Source organism: Symphalangus syndactylus, chromosome 18, assembly GCF_028878055.3.
Source record: "Symphalangus syndactylus isolate Jambi chromosome 18, NHGRI_mSymSyn1-v2.1_pri, whole genome shotgun sequence".
NCBI lineage: Eukaryota > Metazoa > Chordata > Mammalia > Primates > Hylobatidae > Symphalangus > Symphalangus syndactylus.
In genome coordinates this window covers 17,655,940-17,670,064 of record NC_072440.2, presented here as the reverse complement: position 1 = coordinate 17,670,064, position 14,125 = coordinate 17,655,940, and the positions used below count along the sequence as shown (strand labels likewise).

At 52.6% G+C, this 14,125-nt stretch overlaps 2 protein-coding genes and 1 non-coding gene across 11 annotated transcripts in view; 2 read left to right on the top strand and 1 right to left on the bottom strand.

Annotated features, from left to right (window-relative positions):
- Window positions 1-2,444: 2,444 nt before the first annotated feature.
- On the top strand, window positions 2,445-7,949 carry PHETA2 (PH domain containing endocytic trafficking adaptor 2). Of its 4 annotated transcripts, XM_063623027.1 has the most exons (4): window positions 2,445-2,557; window positions 3,789-3,870; window positions 5,528-5,675; window positions 5,818-7,949. In XM_063623027.1, exon 4 carries the CDS (start codon window positions 5,832-5,834, stop codon window positions 6,609-6,611), a length of 780 nt encoding a protein of 259 aa, XP_063479097.1. In that variant the 5' UTR covers window positions 2,445-2,557; window positions 3,789-3,870; window positions 5,528-5,675; window positions 5,818-5,831; the 3' UTR covers window positions 6,612-7,949. The 4 variants fall into 4 exon arrangements, with proteins under 4 accessions (XP_063479097.1, XP_055109070.1, XP_063479099.1 ...); XM_055253095.2 differs by lacking the exon at window positions 5,528-5,675; XM_063623028.1 differs by lacking the exon at window positions 5,528-5,675 and having other exon boundaries at window positions 2,465-2,688.
- On the bottom strand, window positions 4,277-4,380 carry LOC129468733 (small nucleolar RNA U13). Its single transcript, XR_008652810.1, has one exon. It is a non-coding gene; the product is annotated as a small nucleolar RNA U13 (small nucleolar RNA).
- Window positions 7,950-8,058: 109 nt separating the features above from the next.
- The window catches only part of SMDT1 (single-pass membrane protein with aspartate rich tail 1), a 67,114-nt gene continuing 61,047 nt past the window's right edge, over window positions 8,059-14,125 (top strand). For 4 of the 6 annotated variants that reach the window (XR_010117032.1, XR_010117031.1, XR_010117030.1 and 1 more), the window contains exons 1-2: window positions 8,121-8,465; window positions 10,437-10,577. Coding sequence is in view for 2 of the 6 variants with exons in the window: in XM_055253123.2 (XP_055109098.1) it covers window positions 8,259-8,465; window positions 10,437-10,574 (345 nt within the window). In the remaining 4 variants the exon portion in view is untranslated. Of the gene's footprint in view, window positions 8,466-10,436; window positions 10,578-11,630; window positions 11,866-12,445; window positions 12,802-14,125 lie in introns of those variants that run through there. The other 2 variants (XM_055253123.2, XM_055253126.2) reach the window with 2 other exon arrangements.

Genomic DNA, 14,125 nt, shown 5'->3' with positions numbered 1-14,125 from the left:
GATTGCTTGAGTCCAGGAGGTCGAGGTTGCAGTGAGCTGTGATTGTGTCACTGTACTCCAGCCTGGGCAACAGAAAAAAAAAAAAGGAATAAGGAATGGACAACTGTGTATAAACGTGATTAGACAAAAGGGAATGATTTAATGTTAATAGCTGAGTGTGGAAACCCAGCAGTGTCTGTTCAGATTCAGATTCTTCTTGTTCTCTGTGTGTGGCATTCCCTCCTGCTGGGAAGAGGGCAGGACACCTTCTGGAATGAGAGTCTTACGACCTAGTATCAGACAAGGTAGGTCAGAGAATTCCTTTATGGCCGGGCCCGACACAGAAAGGTGGGGGATGTTTCCAGTAATATTTGTAGTTTCTTTTTTTTCTTCTTTTTTTTTTTTTCTTTTGAGACAGAGTCTCCCTCTGTCACCAGGCTGGAGTGCAGTGGTGCAATCTCTGCTCACTGCAACCTCCGCCTCCCAGGTTCAAGTGATTCTCCTGCCTCAGCCTCCCAAGTAGTTGGGACTACAGGCACATGCCACCACGCCCAGCTAATTTTTGTATTTTTAGTAGAGATGGGGTTTCACCCTGTTGGCCAGGATGGTCTCGATCTCTTGACCTCGTGATCCGTCCACCTCAGCCTCCCAAAGTGCTGGGATTACAGGCATGAGCCACTGTGCCCGGCCAATATTCGTAGTTTCTATAACTCACCTTAGGGAGGAGGAATTTTAGTTTCTATGGCCTGCCTTGCAGGAGAAAAACGGGAGAAAGAAGGGGGGCAGGAGAAGGTCAAAGAGATACTTTGCTTCTGAGGCTCTTCCAGTGTCCTTTGGTTCAAAGTACTCAGCATGCCCAAGTGCCATATTTTTAGGCGTCGCTTTCTGAGCCCCAACAGCACCTTCACTCAGATGGCCACTGGGTGTCTCAAACATAACCCAGACCAAGCACCGGCCACTTTCCACATCTCAGATAATGACAACTCTCCTAGGTGCTCAAGCCAAAACTGTGCAGTCCTGCCTGCTCTTTCCCTCACTCCCCACATCCAACTCCTCAGCAAATCCTGTGTTCTCTACCTTCAAAAGCCATTCTAAATCTGGCTGCCTCTCCCTCCCTGCTCTCGCCGCATTTGTGACATCTCGCCTGGATAGTGGCAGCAGGCTCCTCACTGGTCTCCAGCTTCCACTGACATTGATTCTCGCCACAGAAGCCAGAGTATGCCTTGAAATCGCTCAGGTCCCTCCTCACAGCCCTGTCTAGAGTAACAGCCCTCCCAGATTTACAGAGCCCCATCCCACCCCTTCCACCCCCACCTCCTACTGTCGGCCCCTCCCCAGGCCTCCCAGCCTCACTGGCCTTCTTGCAGGTCCTCAAACACAACAGGCCTGAGGGCCACTTGAGCTGACTGTTCCCTCTGCCTGGAATTGGCATGGCTGGCTCCCTCATTTCCTTCAAGTATTTGTCCAATGTTACTTTCTCAGTGAGGCCTACCCTGACCACTCTATTTGCAATTGCAACCTCCCTACTCCCACAATTTCCAGTCTCCCTTACCCTCCTCTGTTTTTCCATGCCACTTATTACCTTCTAACACATTTATTATGGTGTACAGTATTAACTGAATAAAATTTAGTAGGGGAGACAGGCAATAAACAAGAACATAAAAGCATGAGCATAGGAAAGTTTACTCTAGCAGTGAGTGCTCTGATGGAAATAACACCCCAGGGATGGGACAGAGACTGCAGGGCAGGTTGCTTTACAATGGCCCCAGAGGGGACCACTGAGCAGAGACTCAAATCTGCGTCCAGAGGCGTCCTGAGGAGTGGAGCTGCGGTTGGGGGTGGGAAGGAAGGCCATTCTAGGCTGCAGGAACTGCAAGGGCAAAGGCTCTGAGGTGGGAGCCAAGTTCATGGGCAGATGTTCGAGGACACCTCCGGCTTCTGGGGCCTTCCAGAAGCTCCAGTCTCTTGGGTTTGGTTGTGCATTCCTGCGACCTTCACCGCAGACCTCCTCCTCGACCCACTAGTGCAGAGCCTGGGGGCCGCCCGTGGGCTTCAGGCCAGGGAAGCAGAAACGGGTAATTTCCAGAGGCAGAAATCAGCCGACCCCGGTGGCCCGGTGGGTGGCCAAGAAAGCTTGGCTGGCCCTCGCGGGCTGTGTAGGAGCCCGCCCTTAGGAGGTGCCCAGAGACATCCCTGGTTTGGCTCCGCCGGGGAAGTGGGCCGAGCAGGGAGAGGGCGACCAGAGAGGAAGAGAAGGACTGAGTTTTCCGGACGGTGGGCTGGGTCCGAGGCCTGCGGACCGTCCGAGGGGGGCCTCTGGGTTCGAGGCCGCCCGCACCGACCAGTGCTGCGGCTCGGGCAGTTCACCGCCCTCTCGGGACTCAGTTTCCCGCCCTGGCAGATCCCGAGGCGGCCTCGGAGATCCCGGGCCTGGCGAATACTGGGCGGGGAGGGGCGTTAACTCCAGCCTCCCGGGCGGGGTCTCCCGGCTCCCGCGGCCACGTTGCAGCCCAGGCGGAGGCGCGGGGTCTCGAGCCGGGATCGCCCTCCTGGGCTTCGGTGAGATCGGCAGCTGGAGGTGAGAGTGGGCCCGGCGGGCTCCGGGAGGAGGTGGCCCCAGGGAAGGCGTGGCCGCGGGGAAGTGGCGAGGAACAGCCCCGACGCGAGGACGGGGAAACCGAGGCGGCAGCCAGGGAGACCCTGACCGAGGTGACCTCTGTTTAGGGCGACAGCCGGCTTGGGGCTCCCTGCAGTGGCCACTGTCCCGGCGGTCCCGCACCCCCAGCCCGCCTCTCCTCCAACAAAAGAATCCAGGAAGACGCTGGGGCGGGCGGGAGGCCGGGTGTGCGGAGGCCTGGCCCCCCTACTGGTGGAGAGGAGGGAGCGCCCTTCCCCAGACGCGGGGGAGGGGAGGGGTCATGGCCGCACGGGCTGCCCACCCCCTCCCTGTGCCCCAGTGCTGGGCCCAGGACCCCCAGTGAGGCCACTCCTCTGGCAAACATCTGTGATCTCCTCCTCCTCCTTCCTGGGCCACCGGTACTGGAATGGCCTCTCTCCCCATCCAGGGGCCTGGCTTGTTTTTCTCCATAACCCTTAGCATTACCGGTCCTTATATTCTCTCTTATTTCACTAATTATTCTTTCATTAATTTATTAGTATTTATTTTGTTTGCCTACAGTGTGTTTCCACCTGTGGGAATGTAGGCTCCAGGAGGGCGGGAGACTTCGATTTGTCCACTGATGTATCCCCATTAATTCAACAGATCCCTCCTGAGGGCCTCTCTGAGCCCCGCACAGTGCTGAGTATTGGGGTTCTCCTGGGAACTTAGCCGAGCCCCACCCTAGACATTCTGGGGCTGGGAACAGTGCTGTAAACACAAATGACATCGTGGTGGGATAAAGGAAACAAACCACAAATGGGGGGGTCTACTGGTCAGGTGACCTTAGGTCAGGCCACCTTGGTGGTCAGGGCCACCTTAGATGATATGGTGATCATGGAAGGCCTCCTAGATTGGGTGACTTCAGTTAAAGCCAGGAAGTGCTAGAAGGGAAAAGCTAGGAACCATGAGGGCACATTAGCTCTGACCTGGACTCAGGCAGGGAGCTGGGGTCTGAAGAGTAAAGGTCAAGACAAGGGGACCCAGCCCCTTAAGCTGCCCAGGGGTTCCTGGCTGGGTGGATGGGTGGGGGGATTCTCAGGGGTCAGGGAAGGCTTCCTGGTGGAAGCTGTGGTTTGATTAGGCCTCGAAGGTGGAGTAGGAGTTCTCATTCTTTGGGATAAGCTGACTGGGCTTGAGAATTGTTTTGCAGGCTCCCTGGGAACCAGGTGGTCGAAGGGCTGAGCTGTGTGGCCAGACAAAAGGTCCCTGCCCTCCCCCAGTGAGCCCTGCTGGTAAGTGGGTACAGTGTGAGGGATTTGGGAGACGAAGCTCTGCGTCTCATTGGCCATGTAACCTTGGGCAAGTTCCCCTCACTGCACTGGGCCTTGGTTTTCCATGAGTAAGGATAGTTGGACTAAGTGCCGTTCACGATGCTGGGGGCACCCACATTCAATGGCTGCGGTTAGCTCTTCTCAGCTGTACCCTGGATTTGTGCCACACTCTTGTGTACAGAGTAGCTCCCCATCTGGCCCTGAAGGCTGCAGATTGAGAGAGAAAAATAATGTTTTATCTGAGGAATTGGAGCCCCTTTAAATAATCAGGCCCAGACATATTGAAACGCAACAGCTGTCAAGTCTTACTCCTCCCTTGAGCTAAAGAATTATCTCTTTTTCTTTTTTTTTGCTTTTCGTTTCTTCATGTCAGGTCGGTGATGTGCCCACATGGTAACAAGGTTCGAGGGTGGCACGGCTCACACATGCACGTGAACACCCAATCATCACGCTCATGAACTACAAAAGGATCAAGAATTACCTCTTGATGCCACTTGATATGTGGCTCTAGAGTGACACCAAGTAGCCATAAAATGCTGTACACTGGACACCCTATAGTTCATACCCTATAGTTCAACAATGCATAGCCAATCACTAATCAATGTTATTTCTTTTTCTTTTTTTGTTTTTTTTTTTTTGTTTTTTGTTTTTTTTTGAGACGGAGTCTCGCTCTGTCGCCCAGGCTGGAGTGCAGTGGCGCGATCTCGGCTCACTGCAAGCTCCGCCTCCCGGGTTCACGCCATTCTCCTGCCTCAGCCTCCGGTGTAGCTGGGACTACAGGCGCCCGCCACCGCGCCCGGCTAATTTTTTGTATTTTTAGTAGAGACGGGGTTTCACCGTGGTCTCGATTTCCTGACCTCGTGATCCACCCACCTCGGCCTCCCAAAGTGCTGGGATTACAGGCGTGAGCCACCGCGCCCGGCCTCTTTTTCTTTTTTTGAGATGGAGTTTCTCTCTTGTCACCCAGGCTGGAGTGCAATGGCACAATCTCGGCTCACTGCAACCTCTGCCTCCTGGGATCAAGCAATTCTCCTGCCTCAGCCTCCTGGGTAGCTGGGATTACAGGCACCCGCCACCGTGCCTGGCTAATTTTTGTATTTAGAGACAGGGTTTCACCATGTTGGCCAGGCTGGTCTCGAACTCCTGACCTAAGGTGATCCACCCACCTCGGCCTCCCAAAGTGCTGGGATTACAGATGTGAGCCACCGCACCCCACCAATCAATGTTATTTCTATAAACCAAGGAGAATTCCTGCCAAACAACTTTGTCATCCTTGCCCCCTTCTGCCTATAAAAACCTGATTGTAGGAAAGGCCCAACGCAGTACACCCCACGGCAACTTAGAAGTTTGTTCTGGGCAGTTGTCCTTACTCTCCCTCAAGTAAACTCTTTAAAGTTATATTTTGTGCCTCAGCTTCTGCCTGTAGGTCAATAAGATTCAACTGCTATATGCAAATAAGAGGCCAGTAGAGGCCCAGGAGGGTCATGGAAACCCTGGAAGCTTGGCCTCAGAGCTGGAGTTGAGAGGACCCCAGATTAGGGGATAGTTTAAGCACAGTGGTTTCGATGGGTCTGGGGTCCATTTCAGCTCAGCTGGGGCCTGTTTCTTTGGATTTTAGAAAGCCGTGCCCAGGTCCTGCCATGCCTCCTGTCTGATGCAATCTCGTTATTCTTTTCTCCAAGTCCGCCTATGTCCAGTTTTTTTTTGCATGATCCTCACAACATCCTTTTGAGAGAAAAGGAAGGAAAGACGAGCCCACTTCTCAGGTGACTTTAGGGGCCTTGGGGACACAGCAAGCGAGTAGGAGCCCCAGGGCTGGGGTCCAGGTTGCCTCCAGAGCCAGTGCTCTTCCCCAGGGAGGCACAGAACCACCTCCCTCTCTGATCTGCCATCTCTCTCACCTCACAGTTCCCGTGGGAGCCATGAAGCTGAACGAGAGGAGTGTAGCCCACTATGCACTCAGCGACTCCCCAGCAGACCACATGGGCTTCCTGCGCACCTGGGGGGGCCCAGGGACCCCACCGACCCCCAGTGGCACTGGCCGAAGATGCTGGTTTGTCCTCAAGGGCAACCTGCTATTCTCCTTTGAGAGTCGCGAGGGCCGGGCCCCGCTGAGCCTGGTGGTGCTGGAAGGCTGCACAGTGGAACTGGCCGAGGCTCCCGTGCCTGAGGAGTTTGCCTTTGCCATCTGCTTTGATGCCCCTGGAGTTCGCCCACACCTGCTGGCCGCAGAAGGGCCGGCGGCTCAGGAGGCCTGGGTGAAGGCGCTGTCCCGGGCAAGCTTTGGCTACATGCGCCTGGTGGTACGCGAGTTGGAGAGCCAGTTGCAGGACGCACGCCAGAGCCTGGCTTTGCAACGCCACTCATCGTGGAAGTCTGTTACCAGCCGCTGTAAGCCACAGGCTCCTAACCACCGATCTGCGGGCCTGGAGAATGGCCACTCCTTCTCCAAGGACAGCAGCCCTGTGGGCTTGGACGAAGAAGCGGGCAGCAGGTCTGCAGGGCAGGGGTTGGCTGAGTGGGAGCTGCAGGGCCCTGCCAGCCTCCTCCTAGGCAGAGGGCAGAGCCCTGTGTCCCCTGAGACCTCCTGCTTCTCTACCCTGCATGACTGGTATGGCCAGGAGATCGTGGAGCTGCGGCAGTGTTGGCAGCAGAGGGCCCAGGGGAGCCAGCCAAAATGTGAGGAACAGGATAGGCCCTAAGTCTGGGCCCTTTGAGTCAGGAAACCAGGGCCAGTTCTTTTTCAGGAGTTAAATGTTTACCCATTGCCAAGGTTGCGTTTTGGGAGAGGACATGGGTTCTCTTCTTCCTGCTGTTTAGGCATTCTCCAGGTTCCAGATCCACCCGTGTGTCTAGAAGGGACTGAGGGACCATTCCTTCCATCCTCTTTATTTCCTGAGGTCCAGAGACTTAGCAGCCACAGAGCAAGACCCCAATCTCCTGTGACTGCACTGGCCTGACTGCCCCCTCCCAGGGGATGTTAATGAAATGAAGGAAGTGGGAAATGTCACCTGAGAGTGTCACAGGCTTGCCCTACCTTTGACCTACACACCAGGCTCTAGAGCCATAATTTCCCACCTGGGGAGTCTCGTGTGCATTTAAATCCGAGGTAGGCTGCAGTATGGCCTTGAGGCTCTGCCATCGTCAGAGAAAGTGGATTTATTGTGTCACAGCAGTTTCTGGGACCCAGCTCTTCCTGCGGGGGTGGGAAGATTGGGGATGGGATCCTCACTCAGCAGTTTGGGTAGGGCCCTTTGAGGCAGAGGATCTCGGCCAGTGAAGAGAGATTTAGTCTGCTCAGAGTGTTGGGGTCCCATCCTTTCTCCCTGGCTGCCCTGTTAACAGATGATGCTGGACCTTGCCCCAGAAGGGGCTTGTAGCTTTTTTATGTCAACGAAATGGCCTCCTGTACTCTGTCTTCAGCAGCCAGCTCCTGGAGCTGCCAAATGAGGGGTTAAAGAAGAGGTGGTGAGGCAGTGTGGCTCCCTGGGGAATTTGTTGCTTTGGTTCTCAGTCCTGGGTATTCTAGGAGCTTGGGCACGGGATTCCATTTCCTGTGCTAAAATTCTCTCTCCTGGCTGGGCTCCGGTAAACTGAAGCTGCTCGAGAAACCACCTGGGAACTCTCATAGCCCTGTTTGTCACCCAGGGTGTACGTGCCAGGACCTCTCCTTGCTACTCTTCCCAATATCGGGAGGCAAAGCAGCTGGGTCACCAGAGCCTGACCATACTGACGCCCCAGGGGGAAGACGCAGACACCCGCTCCCAAACACATAAATCTTGCCCCTTCCTAGCCTTGGCTCCCCTCACTGGGGCCTTGGGCAGGACCGACCCGCATCCAACTAGGCCTAAGGGGTAGACTCTGAGCCTCTTACCCCCAGGAGGCGGAGATGCGCCCAAGGCGGGCGCCCGGCCTGCTCCCCAGCCCTGCCTGGAAGCCCCGCAGCCACTGCATTTTGTTTAAACACAGCACGGGCCTTTTTCTTATTGCTACAGTGTTTTGTACACGGTTAAAACACTAGTAAAGCTTTTTCGTTATTACTCCTTCGGCTCCCTGGGTTTATTTCCACAGCCGGCCGCTGAGGCCTGTTCTGACGGCCGGGCGGACCCAGGACCGCGGCCACGCCCAGCAGGATGCGGACGGAGAGAGCCGGGGCGACGCCGCCGCTCTCGTGACGCCACCACGCCGGCTACTGACAAACACCTCCCTCCCGCCGCCCCAGGAGCCGCCGGCACTGCGCGAGTGGGAGGGCTGGGCCTCTCGTGTACTCCTCAAACTCCCGCGAGGCTTCGGGCGGCTTTCTTCCCGAGGGCGGCACCAGGGCCGGGCGGTGGGGTCCGGGTGCTCGGATGAGGGGCGGAGCTGGGGGCATGGCGTCCGGAGCGGCTCGCTGGCTAGTACTGGCACCCGTCAGGTCCGGGGCTCTCCGGAGCGGGCCTAGCTTGAGGAAAGATGGCGATGTCGCCGCCGCACGGAGCGGCTCAGGCCAGAGCCTGGTACCGTCGAGGTCAGTCATCGTTACCCGCAGCGGCGCCATTTTGCCCAAACCGGTGAAAGTGAGTGTCTTCCTGGAGACGGGGCGAAGGGGCTGAGGCCAATCATTGTGGGGAGTGCGTGAGGGAGGCGCTGATTGACAGGAGCCAAGGCCAATCATAACGATTACCGTAGACTGGAAGGCGGACCAAGAATACGCTAATGAGTTGCTAATTTTGACAGGTGTGTAGAAAATGGTAGGTAGACAGAAGATGGGGGGCAAACGCTGAGGAAGTTGGTCTTTTACATTAGCTTGTCGTGAGAGGTGCGGTGCTCTGCTCCTCTGGAGTCAGAAGACTAGGCCGTGTGCTTCTAGCTTAGACCAGTCCTGTAATCTCTGCCCTGCCTGTCTCCTAGTTTATGAGATGAAATATGAATTTTGAAAGGACTCTGTAAATAAAGGGTACGTGGGACAGGCCTCATCTTTTTATTAGTTGTCACCTAGTATTTAATTCATGTGATTTACAGTCCTGATAGATGTGCAGGGAATTATTACAATCACGGTTTTTCAAATGAAGAATCGGGCTAGAGCGGTGAAGCTAGTATCCAAGGCTAGCGCTGAGGCCGCTGCATCCGGGTTTCTTCCTGGTACCGTCTCCACCAGGTCCTATCTTTTTCCAACACTGAACGCTATCACATGCTTGGGTTTTTCTAGGGAAAACGGAAACAGTCCCTTATATCAAACAAAAGTTTGCTTTACGACTGCAGGGCTGTGTGGTGTGGGAGTTAAAAAAACAAATTCTCTTAAAGCTAGTCTGGCCTATGCTAACTCACACAATTGACTGTAGGTCCATGTTGGGAAAGACCTGCCTTATCAAAACAGTTGAAAAAAAATTTTTTTAATTCTAGGAATACGAGAGAAATGTTGCTGAGATTTTACTGACATTCTCCCAATCCATCTAAATAGTCTTTGAGTGTAAATACATGCCCACTTTCAAATACATCTGTTTCTAAAATTTTTAAATCAAATTTCTCAGGCATCAGGGAACCTGTTACTTAGTGAACTGTATAGAATATCCCTTCACTGTACATCTTTCTGTCATCGGTTTTCGTGTATTTCGTGTTCAGGTAGAGCTCACCGCAGTCTGGCCCTCCTAGTACTGGTGCACCCGATTGCCTGTAGGGATTTAAAGTAATTAGCAGGCTGTGTCCTAACTTTAGATGTCTTGGGTGCCTTAGACTTTTCTTTCCAGTGGACTTTTCGTCCACTTTGATGGCCATAACAGTCACTTTATCTCCTTTTCTTTTTTCATTTGAGACGGAGTCTCACTCTGTCACCCAGGCTGGAGTACAGTGGCACAATCTTGGCTCACTGCAACCTCCGCCTCCCGGGTTCAAGTGATTCTTCTGCCTCAGCCTTCTAAGTAGCTGGGACTACAGGCGTGTACCACCACACCCGGCTAAGTTTTTTTATTTTTAGTAGAGACGGGGTTTCACTATGTTGGCCAGGCTGGTTTCGAACTTCTGACCTCGTGATCCACCCGCCTCGGCCTCCCAAAGTGCTGGGATTACAGGCGTGAGCCACTGCGCCTGGCCTTTTTTCTTTTTTTTAGACAGAGCCTCACTCTGTCGCCCAGGCTGGAGTGGAATGGTGCAATCTTGGTTCACTGCAACTTCTGCCTCCTGGGTTCAAGAAATTATCCTGCCTCAGCCTCCCGAGTAGCTGGGATTACAGGCGCGCGCCACCATGCTGGGCCAATTTTTTGTATTTTTAGTAGAGATGGTTTCACCATGTTGGCCAGGCTGGTCTCAAGCTCCTGACCTCAGGTGGTCCACTCACTTCGGCCTCCCAAAGTGCCGGGATTAAAGGTGTGAGTGACGCCGCCTGGCCTTCTCCTTTTCTAATTACTTTTCTTGCCCTGAATTTTTCCAAGGACTTTAAAATCAAGTTGCTTATGATGGGTCTGAGGGTATGTCCGTGAGAGGGCCCGGTCTTCTTTGGTCCTGCCAGAGTGGGCTCTGGAGCTCACAGCTGCCACTCTGACCCTCTGCAGATGTCCTTCGGCCTTCTCCGTGTGTTCTGCATTGTGATCCCCTTTCTCTATGTCGGGACACTCATTAGCAAGAACTTTGCTGCTCTACTTGAGGAACATGACATTTTTGTTCCAGAGGATGATGATGATGATGACTAACAGGTAAGACTTGCTTTACCCTAGATGGACCAGGAAGCAGGGTAGAGCATCTGTGATGCAGTCTGGCCTGGTAGCAGCATTTGGACACTGGGGGCAGAAGCATTAATGAATTGACCCACTTGGTGGCTAATGTTTTCGTTTGTTTGTTTGTTTTTTTGAGACGGAGTCTCGCTCTTGTTGCCTAGGCTGGAGTGCAATGGCATGATCTCGACTCACTGCAACCTCTGCCTTCCAGGTTCAAGCGATTCTCCTGCCTCAGCCTACCGAGTAGCTGGGATTACAGGCATGCGCCACCATGCCCGGCTAATTTTGTATTTTTAGTAGAGACGGGGTTTCTCCATGTTAGTCAGGCTAGTCTCAAACTCCCGACCTCAGGTGATCCACCCACCTTGGCCTCCCAAAGTGTTGTGATTACAGGCGTGAGCCGCTGCGCCCAGCCGACTTCATGTGCTCTAATATGTGCTGCATGGCATTCTGTCAGAGATGAGGACACTCCTGACTCCCTAGCCTGGCATTCAAGGCTGCCATAATCTGGTCACACCTCTTATTCCAGTCTCTTCTTCCATATTTCCAGCCACACGCCGATTCCCAGTATTCACCATTTCTTGAGTTTTCACGCTCATACCCACCCCCAAACATTGGCTCATTGTTCCTCCCACATGGAAGGCTCTTTCCCAGAGCTCTGGGTCTTAATTCCACCCATTCTACAGTGTCTTTGAAGTCTTCCTTCCTCCTTTCATTTGCAAGTTGATGGCTCCTTCCTCTGAGCAACCAGTACCTCTCTTCAAATACTCGGTATTATGTGGCCAAACACACACAAACCAAAATTTTACTAGACTCTGAGCTTCTTGCTGACAGGGGACGTTTTTTATACATTTGGGCCCCCAGTGCCTGGCCCGTGGTGAATGCCCAGTTAACGTGCGCATAAACAATCAAACGCGCTCAAAGCTGCCTTTCTCCTGCCATGTTTGATAGAAGCACTTTGTGGAATTCTTTCAGTCTGTGGATGAAAGACTATGCTGTTGCCCAGTTCACTGCTGCTTTCCTTTCTTCCAGGAATTACAGAAAGGAGAAAGCACTAACTGAAGAAATGGTGATGCTCTCAGCTTCTCTGCCTTCCCTATCAGCAGAAAGGCTCAGGGAAGGCCCTCAGCCTTCCAGTCTGGTGAAGCTTCCTGTATGGTCCATGACCATATCCCACCCCAGGCTCTGAGAGGCTCCCTGAGATGTGCTGTCCACTAAGCACTGCGCAAACAAGCAATCAAATTATGAATAAACATAATAAATATCAGCTGTGTGTGACTGAGTGATGGCTGCAGTTTCTCAGTATGCCTAGGTTCTAGTTGGTGCAGTTGTCTCTGCTGTCCTTTATTTATGGGAGAAACATAGGCCCAGGCTATCCAGGCTGCAGTGGAGCCTGGTGAACTATTCTGGAGCCCTGGGAACTATTTTCATTGTTTACAAAAGCCCAACAGAAACTGTGCATTTTCCCTTAAGAAAGCTACATGGGCTAACTAAAGCCTCATGCCATTCTGTGTTCAGTGCCAGTCATGACAGCTCTGCTTGTTAGCGTATTACTTAAATATAACTAGAATGATTCAAAACTTGGGTTCTGTGATATGAAGATATATATAGGTTTTCATCTATTTCCTGGCTTATAACTCCCAAAACCCTTGTTTTAGGCTTTTGTTATAATGTTGGGCACTTCGGGCCTCAGAAAACAGCAGTCTCTTTCTCAGACCTTCTCCTGACCTCCTTCTGCTGCTTTTTCTCCCCAAGGTAGGCCATAGAAACTAAAAGTATAATCTTCCTTTGCCCGTCTTCGAGTTGGCCATGAAAAGAATCCTCTGACCTACCTTGTCTGATTTTAGGTCATGAGACCCCCATTTCAGAAGGGATTCTGCCCCATACCTGGGAGAAAGAAACGTGGACAGGCCTTGTTGGACTTCTTCCCCACTCCATCTGTATTAGATTATGTCTCTTTTGTCCAATCCCATTTCTCCACCGTTGTCCATGCTTCAATCATCCCTATCCAATGAGGTCTCCATAAAAGGCCCAAGAAGACAGGTTTAGAGAGCTCTTGGAGAACAGAACACTTGGCTTTGGAAAGTGGCACGCCTGGAGAGAACTTACTTGGAAGCTCCATGCCCCTTCTTCTATACCTCACCCTATGCATCTCTTCAGCTGTATCTTTTGTGATATCCTTTATAATAAACCAGTACACGGACCTAAGTGTTCCCCTGAGTTCTGCAAGCTGCTCCAGCAAATTAAAAAGAAGGGGTCGGCTGGGTACGGTGGCTCACACCTGTAATCCCAGCACTTTGGGAGGCCAAAGCGGGCGGATCACGAGGTCAGGAGATGGAGACCATCCTGGCTAACACGGTGAAACCCTGTCTCTACTAAAAATACAAAAAATTAGCCGGGCGTGGTGGCGGACGCCTGTCGTCCCAGCTACTCGGGAGACTGAGGCAGGAGAATGGTGTGAACCCGGGAGGCAGAGCTTGCAGTGAGTGGAGATGGCGCCACTGCACTCCAGCCTGGGCGACAGAGCGAGACTCGTCTCAAAAAGAAAAAAAAAGAAGGGGTCATGGGAACTTGAAGCTCAGAAGTTCTGGAGGCTTGGACTTGCGAATGTTGTCTAATGGGGGTGGGAGCAGTCTTGTGGGACTGAGCCCCAAACCTGTGGAATCTGATGCTATCTCCACGTAGATAGTGTTCGAAGAGAAATGGAGGACAGCCAGCTGGTGTCTGCTGCAGAACTGACTGCTTGCTTAGTGTGGGGAGAAACCCTCATACGTTTGATCACAGAAGTCTTATGTGTTTATTGTTATTGAGTGAGAGCACAAAAACACTTTTTTTCCCTCAGGTTCCTTAGGTGAAAAGATTATAAAGGGATCCTTGGTGCCATAAGGTTTGGGGCCATGCACAATGGCTGATGCCTGTAGTCCCAACACTTTGGGAGGCTGAGGCAGGAGGATCACTTGAGCCCAGGAGTTCAAGACCAGCCTGGGCACGGTGGCTCACGCCAGCACTTTGGGAGGCCAAGGCGGGTGGATTGCGTGCGGTCAAGAGTTTGAAACCAGCCTGGCCAACATGGTGAAACTCTGTCTTTTCTAAAAATATAAAACTAGCTGGATGTGGTGGTCCACGCCTGTAATCCCAGCTACTTGGGAGGCTGAGGCAGGGAGAATCACTTGAACCGAGAGGTGGAAGGTGCAGTGAGCCAAGATCATGCCACTGCACTCCAGCCTGGGCAACAACAGCGAGACTCCATCTCAAAAAAAAAAAAAAAAAAAAAAAAAAAGAAAAAGAACAGCCTGGGCAATGGAAAGACCCCATCTCTATTAAAAAAAAAAAAAAAAAAGTATGGGAGTCCTCAGTGATCATACCTATAGATTCCAAACCCCCTTCTCCATCATTTGGATTGCCCTGGGAAGGACAAGAGAAGACCACTATCCAAACAGAGATCAGTTCTTGAACCTGGGTTGATGTTTATTCTGCCACTGAGAGGTACACCAGAGTTTCCAAAGACAGTAGGAATATTTCTGTTC